Raw genomic sequence first — 12,025 nt, 5'->3', positions numbered from 1 at the left:
CAAACGATATGCGCATGCGTGGCGTGGCGCGCATTGGGGCAGGGCCCCCATGCGCAACACGCATGCGCAGCGACGCCCCCATGTGCGGTGCGCATGCGCGGCGGCGCCCCGGAGGCGCGGCGCTGCCCCCATGCGCGGCGTGCATGCGCGGCGCCACCCCCGGATGGGAGAAAATGGTGGATCGCCGCCTTTGGCGACCCCCGAAAAATGGTCGATCGACCCCAAATGGGGTCGCGACCCATAGGTTAAGAACCGCTTCTCTAGACCAAGATCCAAGATCAGGGACTGCTGGCAAGAGATAGGGTGCTTCTCATGACAACTGGAAAAATATGTTTGTGAGGTCCTTCAAGTGAACCTTGTGTGGAAGGAAGAAAAGAATCTAGAAAACGGTGTGGCACCAAATATCAAGAATGGGTGGGAAGGGGTGTACAGAATGTAGAGACATCTAACCATGGACACGTAAATACAGGAAAGGTAGATCATTTTATGTGATCCAAAAATTCAAATGCATGGACTATGGAAAAAACCAGGAGAAAGAATAAGACTCATATGCAGGATGTCAAATGTGATTTAGCAAAAATTACTAATATATTGGTAATGTATCACCAATATATTATAATAATAATAATAGTAAAGTTGGAAGGGACCTTGGAGGTCATCTAGTCCAACCCCCTGCTCGGGCAGGAAACCCTACACCATTTCGGACAAATGGCTGTCCAGTCTCTTCTTAAAAACTTCCAGTGTTGGAGCATTTACTGCTTCTGGAGGCAGGCTGTTCCACTGATTAATTGTTCTCACTGTCAGGAAGTTTCTCCTTAATTCTAGGTTGCTTCTCTCCTTGATTAGTTTCCACCCGTTGCTTCTTGTCCTGACTTCAGGTGCTTTGGAAAATAGCTTAATTCCCTCTTCTTTATGGCAGCCCCTGAGATATTGGAATACTGCTATCATGTCCCCCCTTGTCCTTCTCTTCGTTAAACTAGACATACCGAATTCTAGCAACCGTTCCTTATTATGTTTTAGCCTCCAGTCCCCTAATCATCTTTGTTGCTCTTCTCTGTACTCTTTCTAGAGTCTCAACATCTTTTTTACATCGTGGTGACCAAAACTGGATGCCGTATTCCAAGTGTGGTCTTACCAAGGCATTGAAGAGTGGTATTAATACTTCACGTGATCTTGATTCTATCCCTCTGTTAATGCAGCCTAGCACTGTGTTGGCCTTTTTGGCAGCTGCAGCACAATGCTGGCTCATATTTAGGTGATTGTCTACTAGGACTCCGAGGTCCCTCTCACAGTTACTACTATTGAGCATGGTGCCACCTCTGCTGTACTTGTGCATTTGGTTTTTCTTGCCTAAATGTAGAACCTTGCTTTTTTCACCATTGAATTTCATTTTGTTAGTTAGTGCCCAGTGTTCAAGTCTGTCCAGAGCCTTCTGTATCTGAAGCCTGTCTTCTGGAGTGTTGGCTATTCCTGCCAGCTTGGTGTCGTCTGCAAATTTGATGAGTTCCCCATCTATCCCTTCATCCAAGTCATTGATGAAGAGATTGAAGAGTACTGGGCCCAGAACAGAGCCCTGGGGCACCCCACTACACACTTCCCTCCATATAGATGCAGTTCCATTGAGGACCACTCGCTGAGTACGGCCAGTCAGCCAGCTACGGATCCATCTGGTGGTGGTTCTGTCTACCCCACATTTTTCTATCTTGTCAAGTAGTAGGTTGTGATATTATCACTAATGAGTGGAATATTGAAATTGAAAGACATAATTTATTCAAATGAAAACATAAAAGGAATTATATGTGAACAAAGGATACACTGGTATGAAGATCCAAAACTCTGAGTATGAAGATTCAGTCAAGAATATTTGGATATAAATACAGGGAAGGAGAAACATCAAAATATTAATGTGAATCTGTTCTATAAATTGATAAGGTTATCCTAAGATCTGGATAATGCCTTCTTGGGCATTACAAGGTATTTGGGAAAGAGACAAAAGTAATAATAGAATAGATTAACTACTTAGACATTGGTTGAAAAAACAATGTATCCAGATTCTTCATTGCATTGTTGAGTGTTCCATATGCAGAAGAGACAAAGGGATTTACTCACGTAGTCTTGCAAGGATGACCAACAGCAATAAAAATAGCTTCTTTAGCTAGATCAAAAGAAAAAGAAGGGATAACAGAAGGAAGGAAGGTAAGGGCCAAGTGGTAGGAGTGGATTTTAGGATAATAACATTTTTTTGGAAGAGGACAGAGATTGTTAATTTCTATTTTGCTTTTGGTCTTCTCTATCACAGGAGACTTGTGTTTGGATGAACCTATGTTTAATATATTGAAAAAAGAAGGAAGTGGCAATCTAAAGTTATGGATTCAGGTATTGTATATTATCTGCCTATCATGTATTAGGACTCCAGGACCAGTATCCAAGAGTTGTGAAAGAACTTATTCTATTGGAGCCTTCTGATCTTTGAGAAATCAAATAGAATGGGCATAATACCAGAAACTGGTAGAAAAATAAATGTTATTTCTATAGTCAATAAGGGGGAAAAAAAAGACCAAGTTATTATGGATGATGAGCTTGACTTCAATACCATGCAAACCTCTGAAGCAGTTTAGTAAATAATCAGTATGGGTGTATTTATAAAAGAGTGGCAGAAGCCAGTATGGGCTTATGAAGAATAAATCATGTTAAACCAATCTGATCTTTTTCATGGAATGACCAATTGACCTTGCTATGGGAAAATGATGAATATGGTATACCTCAAGTTCAGCAAAGAATTCAACACATTATTCCATGAGATTCTATTCGAGAAGATGACAAATTATGGACTGCCCTATGCTGCCAATAGGTGGATACAAATCTCTATGCCATTCCCAGTAAGTGTATATCACTCAACATCAAACTATATGAAATCTTATATGGTACACTGTGGTGTAGTATGAAATTCTGTTACACTCTATGCTGTGCAGTGAGGAATTAAATAATATGATTTACAAATTTTCAGATGAAACGAAAGGTAGTGATTCTATCAAATATTTTAGCGGAAAATATCAACATAAGCCAGAAAAATGGTTAAAAAAAAAAACACAAGATAAGTTTCAAAAGGGACAAATACAATGTCCTATATGTGGATAGTAGAAATAGAAGGCGTGAACGCAGATTAGTGCAAAACTTGTCTGAGACTCTTGATCACAAGATGAACATCAGCCAACAGTACAATGCAGATGCAGAAAAGCCAAGGGGAATTAAGACCAAATCAATTAAATTACAATGTCAAGATCAAGATTCATTATTCCTTTGTGTTATGAGTTGAGCAGGCAACACCTAGAATATTGCCTAAGTTCTGATGTCACATTTTAGGATGGATATTTACAAATTGGAGTATGTCAAAAAGGAAAGTAACCAAGAGAAAAGGCCTACGGAAAAGAAACTTTTGAGAGATAGTTGGAGTCATTGAATATTTTCAGCTTGCAGCATGAAAGACAGTGGAGAGATACGCTAGCAGTCTTCTAATATTTGAATGGCTATTGTGGAAAAAATGAAGCAAAATTGCTCAGAATTCTTCCAGAAGGAAGGAGATTTTGGCTGAATAGTAGGAAACATTTCCTCACAGTAAGAGCTGTTCAACAATGAAAGCACTATGGCAGGAGATAATAGAGTCAATGTGTGTGAATTGGGTCATTATATTAATGTGTTAAATAAATAAATGTTGAATGTTTTTAAGCAGTGACTGAATGAGAGACTTCTGGGGATTTAGTGGTAGTGAATTTCCTGCACTGAATAAAGTCAATGGATTGCACTTGTGGTAACTCAAATCACAGATAGAAAAAAACCTCATTATTTAATGAGAAAGATATTCAGTATTATACATAGATGTTATTTACTATAGTAAATATAAATCTATGTCACTCAATTTCCAAGGCTGTGAGCAAATTATATTCACAAATTAAATACTGTAGTACATTAAATTAAAAAGGCAATAAACCTCAACAACAAAAGAAAAAGTCATCAAAAGCATAATATGCGCTCAAATATTCTTCTAAAGAACCATGTATTTACAGTCCTTCAGAAATGCAATAATATGGGCGAGATTTGGATAGTCAAGGCAAGCTGCTGCAAAAAGGGGTTCAGTTCATAGGGAAAGGTCAACCTTATCTACTCAATCCTTTGTTCTTGTTGTCAGTCAATCCTTTGTAGATGGTAGTATTTCAAGAAAACCATCTCTTCTAGATCTCACCAGACAACCACAGACAACCACTCAGGCACTACGGTTCAAGAAAGAAATTTACTGTATAAAAAAGGTGATTTAGCTCATCCTATCCCTATTTACACTGTTTGATTTTAGAAATTATTTTAAAAAAATAAAGTTTGAATCAGATAAATCAAATATAGAATATTCAGAAGCATGATTTATTTGACATCTCCTGGGTATAATTCAATATTTGTGGGATAATTTGGTTTTTCTAAATTGCACTGGTGACTCAGTGAATAGCCAGTCTCCATGTTTATAGTCCTACTTCTACAGGAGAATGGAAATATTGTGGACAATTGCACTGTACGTGAGGAAATGGCTCTTTAATGGCATCTTCAGAAAAAGAACTGCTTGAATGTTGAATTGTATGCATTATTCTGCCTAGTAAAATCTAACACGAGAGTGTCCTCTTCACTGTAAAGGATCTAATTTCTATTCATTGTTTCATAAACGTATTTATGTAAGGTAAATTAGGTTCTGTGGCTCTGACACAGAATATCTTTTTGATGACTAGTCTTCTCAACAGAAGAAAACAAGTTGCTGAATAATAATTGTAATGCCACAATCCTCTGAAAACATTGAAAAGGATGTGCATTGATCATTGAACAATTGGCACAGCAATTGGCCTTTTCTTCTGAAGCTGCATTTAACAAAGAAGAAAATGAAAAGGCATTGCTTTGGTATTTAAAAATAAAATTTGCTGCAACAGGGCACAGCTGTGAAAAATTAAGCTTCATTTATACAGTTCTATAGTGTTTCAGCCTCTTAAACATTACATTATCTGAAGATCTACAGTGAATTGTCATTATGTTCAATTCTTGAGTAAGAGATTGCCCTTTCTAAAAGATAAAACAAAATCACAACACTTGTCAGTTCAAAAAGTTAGTTTAAAAATGTCTGGTGCTTAACTTCTCTAGAAATGTAACTGTATAGTATATTATTTTTGCCTCTATTTATACACTAATATGTCAGGATAATATTAGTCATCTTTATCAACTTAATTTGTTACCTTTATATCCTATTTGTTTTGGGGGGATTCAGGGTTGAATTTATTCCATAATTTTTCCTCTCATAAAGGAACTCTGAATAGGTGTATTTAAGAGATAATGATTAACTACTGCTCAATGAGTTTCTGTGGCTTAACATGGATTCGAAAGTGAGTTTCCCCAGTTTTACTTCAATGTCTAAAGTATTAAACAATGCTAGCAATGCTAGAGAACCCCTTGAGTATGTTTCTAAAATTCTAAGTAATCTGTTAATAATAGTTACTATGCTAAGTTAAATGCTATACAGTTGTGAATTATCCAAAACAGATTTAGACAGTTTGATCTTCTAACAAGAGAAGTTCCACTGCATGTTAATCTGATCTATTGTTCTGAGGAAATGTAAGCTCTTTCATCCCTTAAAATTGATTTGATATATTAGAAACATAGTATGCAACCCAAAGCAACTTTTTGAGTTGTGTTTAGGAAGAAAGATTTATCTACATCTAAAGGGAGCAAGAGACTATCAAAATAGTGGACTACTATCATGTCTGGATTGGGTTGTTGAGGAAAGAAAGTGTAACTTGGAGTTTAACAGTTTCTTCCCCCAAAAATAGAATAAGTGTTTAAATAGAGCCAGTTTGATGTAGTGGTTAAGGTATCAGTATAGAAACCAAGAGACCTAGTGTTCTATTCCCATCTTAAGCCAACTGGTTGACCTTGAGCAAGTCACCCTTTGCAGGGACTTGTCCAGATTGAACACAAGACAACATACAGAAAATATCAGCTAGTTTTTTGGAATTCTTTTCAATCCCTTTATCAACTATGAAAATCATGGATGCCTGAAGAGGTGACAAATGAAATTTGTGTTGTGGCATCAGACTTAAACCATGAGATTCAAATATTTGTATACAAATATACAAATAGGACAAAAATAGGAAAGGCCAGGATTTGTGTAGTGATATTTTAATGTACATTAATGTACATTACCCTTTGATCATTACAGTTCACATTGGATTCCTATGATAGAAGGGTCTGAATTTTCTTGTTTGTAATTAAATATGTTGCATCTTGATTTGCATATACTTTTTCACTATAAACTAATCAGGGTTTTGCACGTCTGTTGTCGATGTGTTTATGACAGTCTAACCAGCTGGTTCACACCACTTTGGCAGAACCGATAGTTAATTTTTTGTTGCCCAGGCCCAGAATGGACTTCCGGAAGTGGGATCCACACAGAGAACTGGTTGTTCACATATTTGAATCCCACCACTGCAGCTGCTGCATGGCTATAACATCTTGAGGTATGCTTTTGCTTTCTCCTCTTGGAGCATTTGAATGTGTTTGGGTGTATGCATGCACAGGGAAGTGCAAGTAGGCTGTGTATGCTGTGCTCCTGGTCATGGTCATGTGGTTGGGAGTGAAGGGGCTTGGAATGGAACAGTCAGCAACATTCTGGACAACTATCCAACTATTCCTCTGTAAAGATGCACTGGGGATTTTTTTTCTGGTTATTTCTTTTCTGCAGACCTTGAGCTGATCTAACCATTTTTCAAACTCAAACTTTCTTTTTTTTTCTTCTCAATCACACCAAATTTGGCCCCATCTTGTTTTCAGACAACCATTCTGGTAATAAATAGACAGATAGTGTCCTGAGCCCCATTGCATAAATTCTGTTAGTTAGAAAAAATAAAAGTCTTCCAACAATGGCGTGCCATAAAAACAAAAGAAGAGATCAATATTTAAAAGTAACTTGGTCTTAAAAACAGTATATTATCTCACACATCAGTCTTTTATTTTACAAAGGTATATTTTTCAGCACTGGCATATATTTAACTATATCCATGTGTAAAAAGACAACACAGATTTTAAAGATAACAAGGTACAAAATAATATACAGCATTAAACCAAAGGAACTGAATTTTGATAGAACTATCATGACTACAAAAACATATTTTTTCATTGTAATGATGTCTGCAGAAGCATTCTAAAATACTAGAATGAATTTACATTTCTTAATTAATCCAACAGCAGAATCTATGATTTAAGAAACATACTCCATTTATTTATACTTTCTGATGCACATACAAAGTATTCTATATAGAGAAAAACCATTGACATTACCAGATTTATCATTAAAGGCAAGATTTAGGATTAGAATACAAACTTATACACAAGTAGACATGCACACATGTAAAACTGTCTACTTAGTCTAATCAAAAGCCACCCTCTCAAGATATAGTTCTTAAAATCAGAACATTTGAAATGTCAAGTCTGATTTCAAATACTATTCTATGCAAATAGGAGGTGGGTGGAATGTCTTCCTTCAACTTATGTATTAGAATGTTCCTGTGTATTATGTACATAAAAATGCAAATGGAGCCTCTGTATACAGTTGGCTTGCTTTTCTAAAGAAAAAATATCATTCAAAGAGTAACTTGGAAGGGAAAAATAATAACACTTAACAAAAAACTGATTTTTCCCAAAATGTATTATAAATCCATGCTCTTATCAAATTGAATAAAATCAGTTGATCAGCCGAATTATAAGATTTCTGTGTTACTGCTTTTGGCTTGATGTTCATTGTTATTGTGTGCATATGATATCTCTGAATAAATTTTAACTTGACAGTTTGTATCATTGTCTTAGAACCTAGTTGTTTATATTTTAAGGAGCTAAGGAAACATATGGATTAATGAATATAAAGCTGAATACATATTTTAGATACCTGCCTCCTTGGAAAGCAATGACTTGGGGTTTGAACTATTTAATTAATGTAGAATATTTATAATAGAATACAGCAGTTGTAATGTATACCAGTTCAGTTGTTTGAGTAATAGTGTTAGAGGGGATTGTTGTGAGACTTCTATTTGCAGAACTCTGTTTATCTATGTCTCTACATCTAGAGAGAGGGGAAGGAGGGGAGGGAGTTTGATATGTCTAATGTAGAGGGAGGGAGGGGGGGGGGAGAGAGAGAGATAAACTTGACATGCTAACTTTGCTCTTTCAAAAATGTTATGGAGTTGCAGATGGCTTATGAACTATAGGTTGCCCATTTCTGTTTTAGACTTTGTACAGAAGATAATGAGATCTGTAAATATGTTAAACTCATATAAATTCTGTCCAGGTGTGTAGAAATCTGATGTAACTTTATCTCTGAAAATATATAATCTAGAAAAAAGTAACAGGGAAATCCTTACCTTGAAGGGCCTGAAGGGTGCGCGTCTGTACAACAATGCAGAGTTGGAGGACCAATTGTGGGGCACTTTCCAGAAATGTAGCAAGCAAATGCAGCATACTCACATCTGCATACTCATAGACCATTTTCCAATAAAAACGCCATCTGTCATTCTCTCCACTCTGTCTACTCCGAATGCCCAAATATATAGTATGGAAATATCTAAAAAGAAAGTTTGAGAATACAGCTGAAATTGTAATATAGTCTAAATATCTACTTTTCTATAGACAGGAAAATAGAACTGATTAAAATATATTTATTAAACAGAATTTTAATAAACATTAACTATATCTATAACTATGGATATTTACTGTTCAGCAAATGGATAGTTAGGCTTAAGCAAATACTCTGACTACATAAATCAAGAAGTTCCAAAAAGGAAGCAGGGATGACTGCTGGAAGGGGTTCAAAAAGTTGAGATGGTAGCTCTGCCTCTTTTTTCACACGGCATGATCCATGTGAAAAAAGGACCTGGTTTGCATCGCATGGTTGTGGCCTTGACTCTTTTGTTCCCAACCAATCTCTGTGGATACTCAGAAGGAAGCACTGAGCATTGACTGAAGTAGGAAAAAAGTCAAACAAATCTATTGATTAAAGAAATATGCGATTAAACAGTGTTGGTCATTGTAGTGCTATCAAGAAGCAGCAAGGGAAGTAGAAAACAACAACACACAACACACTAACTTTCCCAAAGATCCTTATCAGCATAAGCTACAATAGCAAGGTAGAAACACAAGTCTATAAAAAAAGGACCCATACCAAGCAAGGGCTGCACCAGCAAAGTAACAACCCAACATCCCTCAAGAGAAGCTATATAAGAACACTATTTAGACAAACACAAAACAGTACAGCAACCCTGAACAACACAATGGATATCCACGCAACTTCATCAAAAAGTGCCTGGCCACTGAACCCAATATAGCACAACACAAACTGTGAAAAGATAACACTGGCATACATCAAAACATTTCAGAAACCACCAACAGACTATTGCAAGCACATGGCATCAACATACCACACAAACCAACTAAAGCACCCAAAACATCCTAAGTAAACCAAAAGACACAGCAGCTGCAGAAGAAAAAAACAGGAGTCATCTACAACATATAGTGTAAGAATTACACTGCAGTTAGATAGGACAAACAGGCAGAAGATTAGCAGAGTGCATCCATGAACACCAATTAGCAGTCAAAAGACGTGATGAAAATATCCTTAATTTCAAAACGCATAAACAGATTTAATCATAGTTTCAACTTGGAAATTGTGACCATTCTAGACCATGCTAAGCCCCCAAACCCTATACAATTCTTGGAAGTCTGGCAGTCTGACAAATTGGTCCTCTAAAGAAACATAGACATAAACATCATATTGTGCAAAAGAGACAATCAATTATTAACTACCCAAAAAGAGAACAAAAAGACCCAAATATGCCATGAACAATCAACACCCAGATGAGCAAAGACTAACACTAACATTAACATTAGACACAATAATCGAAACAATATCCCAATCAAGAAACTGCCAAACAAGCTAATCCTAAACAGCCCAACCAAAGAATCACAAGACAACTCCCACCAACACTGACAGAGCAAGCTAGAATATAAAATAAGAACAAACCCCATTCCTTTTTTTGTAATATATTTTATTATTTTTTTAAACATAATCATCATGGTAAACAACGTGTTGTCTGGGTTTCTATTTACAAATAATAAATAACAATTAATTTCTATAATTCCATACTCCACATAATAGTTTTCCTTGATTTTTTCTTCTTCCAATAATATTCTCTTTTATCAACCTTAAATTAGTACATTTCTTAGTAGATAACAACTGAATATAGACATTTTTTTAGTATTTCTACAAGTAACAACCAAATCAATACAAATCTTCTTTTCTAATTAATCATCTTAATCATCTTGTCATAGATCCTTTTTAAAGTTCTCATTTAAGTTTGTTTTTCCCTCAATGTTCAAAAAAATATTTTTTCCTGTTAAGATTTTCTTAGAGTTAATTGCACTTAAATATTTAAGTCTTTTTCCTCATACAAACCATCCCAACACTTTTACGCTTCTCATATCTTAAAAAAAAGAGAAAGAAGAAAAAAAGAAAGAATATACTACTTGAAAAACATGTCCCTCTTAAGCTAAAATACATTTATGTCCAAATTTTTTTCTATTCTTTTTAAACATATTCAAGCCAATATTTAATCTTTAAGTATTCCATCTAATAAATCCACAGCTAATCTTTTAAAACTATTTAAGACATTCTTATTAATTAAAATTTTCTCAAAATTCATTATCCTTAAGTATCTAAAACATTTGCCTCATATAAATCATCCCAACATTTTTATATTTTTCATATCATAAACAAAAAATACTATATTGCTTAAAAAGCCTATCCCTCTTAAACTAAAATTTATTTATATCCAAAATTTTATTTCTTTAGCCATATTCAAACAAGTGCTTAATTTTAAATATTCTATCTGATAAGTCCCATCATCTTAATTTTAACTTTAGCATTTTTTTTGCCAAGCATCTTTCCTAATCAGTGTGCTCCTCTGAACCAAAGGATCTTCCTATAGTTTTGTAAATATTATTGTAGGTACGAGAGATGAGCCAAGTAAGATATTTTTGTGGAGATGCTTCGCCTCATCATATTCCTTGAAAATCTTTTTCTTTCTTTCTCTCATAGTTTCTCTTATCATTTTTTGTCTCTCCAATTCTCGTAATTCTCCTTTTTTCTTGTCCTTAGACTTATTTTGCAATCTTGAAGTATAAATTGTCTTTTCCATGTCCAATATTTCCTACAGGTTTTTCCTCACCTAGGGTTAAATCATAGTTCCTTCCATAATTAAATTTCATCTTTAAGCCTCTTCCCTCTAGTTTATGCTCAGTTATCTGCTTTACTTGATCGCTCTCTTTTGTTGTTTTCTGAGAGTTTGTTTGCTATGAAGTTAAATTGAGGATATGTTCATTTAAATTTTCAAAATTATTTTTGATTTTCTCGTGATTTGAAGTCATTGTTATTTGTATTAGTTATAACATAGCATACATTTCCTCCTGGAAAGTATTTGTCTTTTCTTGATATGTTTTTTCTGCAGACCTCTGATGTTCCATGATAGCCCAAAATCAAAGTTTTCCTTTCTCTGCAAACAGCTTTAAAGTCACAGTTCAATAAGTATTTATAATTCAGAAAGGTCCATTTTTTATTTTAGTTTTATAGTTCTCGCTTTATAGATAGCCCAAAATGTTTTCTTTTCTTTATTAGGGTTGTTCTTTGTTTAGTTAAAGCTTTGAAGGTCACAATAATAAGTTATCTTTTCCTAGGCTTGCCAATTCCTGTGTTTAGTTCAGCCATAGTTATGTATTTTCATCCACCACTAGATGTCAGCACCAGTTCATTTTTCATTTTTCAAAACAGGCAATTTCCTTTTATTTTCATTAATAATCTTTTGCCAGCAAAATCTTAACTGTGCAAAACCGGAAGCCCAAACCCCATTCCTTACGAACACTGATGATGTTTCCCAATTTAGGTAATGAAACATCTGCA

At 35.3% G+C, this 12,025-nt stretch overlaps 1 protein-coding gene across 1 annotated transcript in view; it reads right to left on the bottom strand.

Moving 5' to 3' along the window:
• Positions 1 to 12,025, bottom strand: part of XKR4 (XK related 4) — a 69,340-nt gene that overhangs the window by 16,551 nt on the left and 40,764 nt on the right. The window contains exon 2 of the mRNA XM_039351399.1: positions 8,439 to 8,638. Within this exon, the coding sequence (XP_039207333.1) occupies positions 8,439 to 8,638 (200 nt within the window). The remainder of the gene's footprint in view (positions 1 to 8,438; positions 8,639 to 12,025) is intronic.

The sequence above is a fragment of the Crotalus tigris genome, unplaced genomic scaffold, assembly GCF_016545835.1.
Source record: "Crotalus tigris isolate CLP2741 ecotype Arizona unplaced genomic scaffold, ASM1654583v1 scf7180000018371.15429387391:27106975, whole genome shotgun sequence".
Classification (NCBI taxonomy): Eukaryota; Metazoa; Chordata; class Lepidosauria; order Squamata; family Viperidae; genus Crotalus; species Crotalus tigris.
Note: the sequence above shows the minus strand (reverse complement) of the source record. Positions and strands in the feature narration are given on the sequence as shown.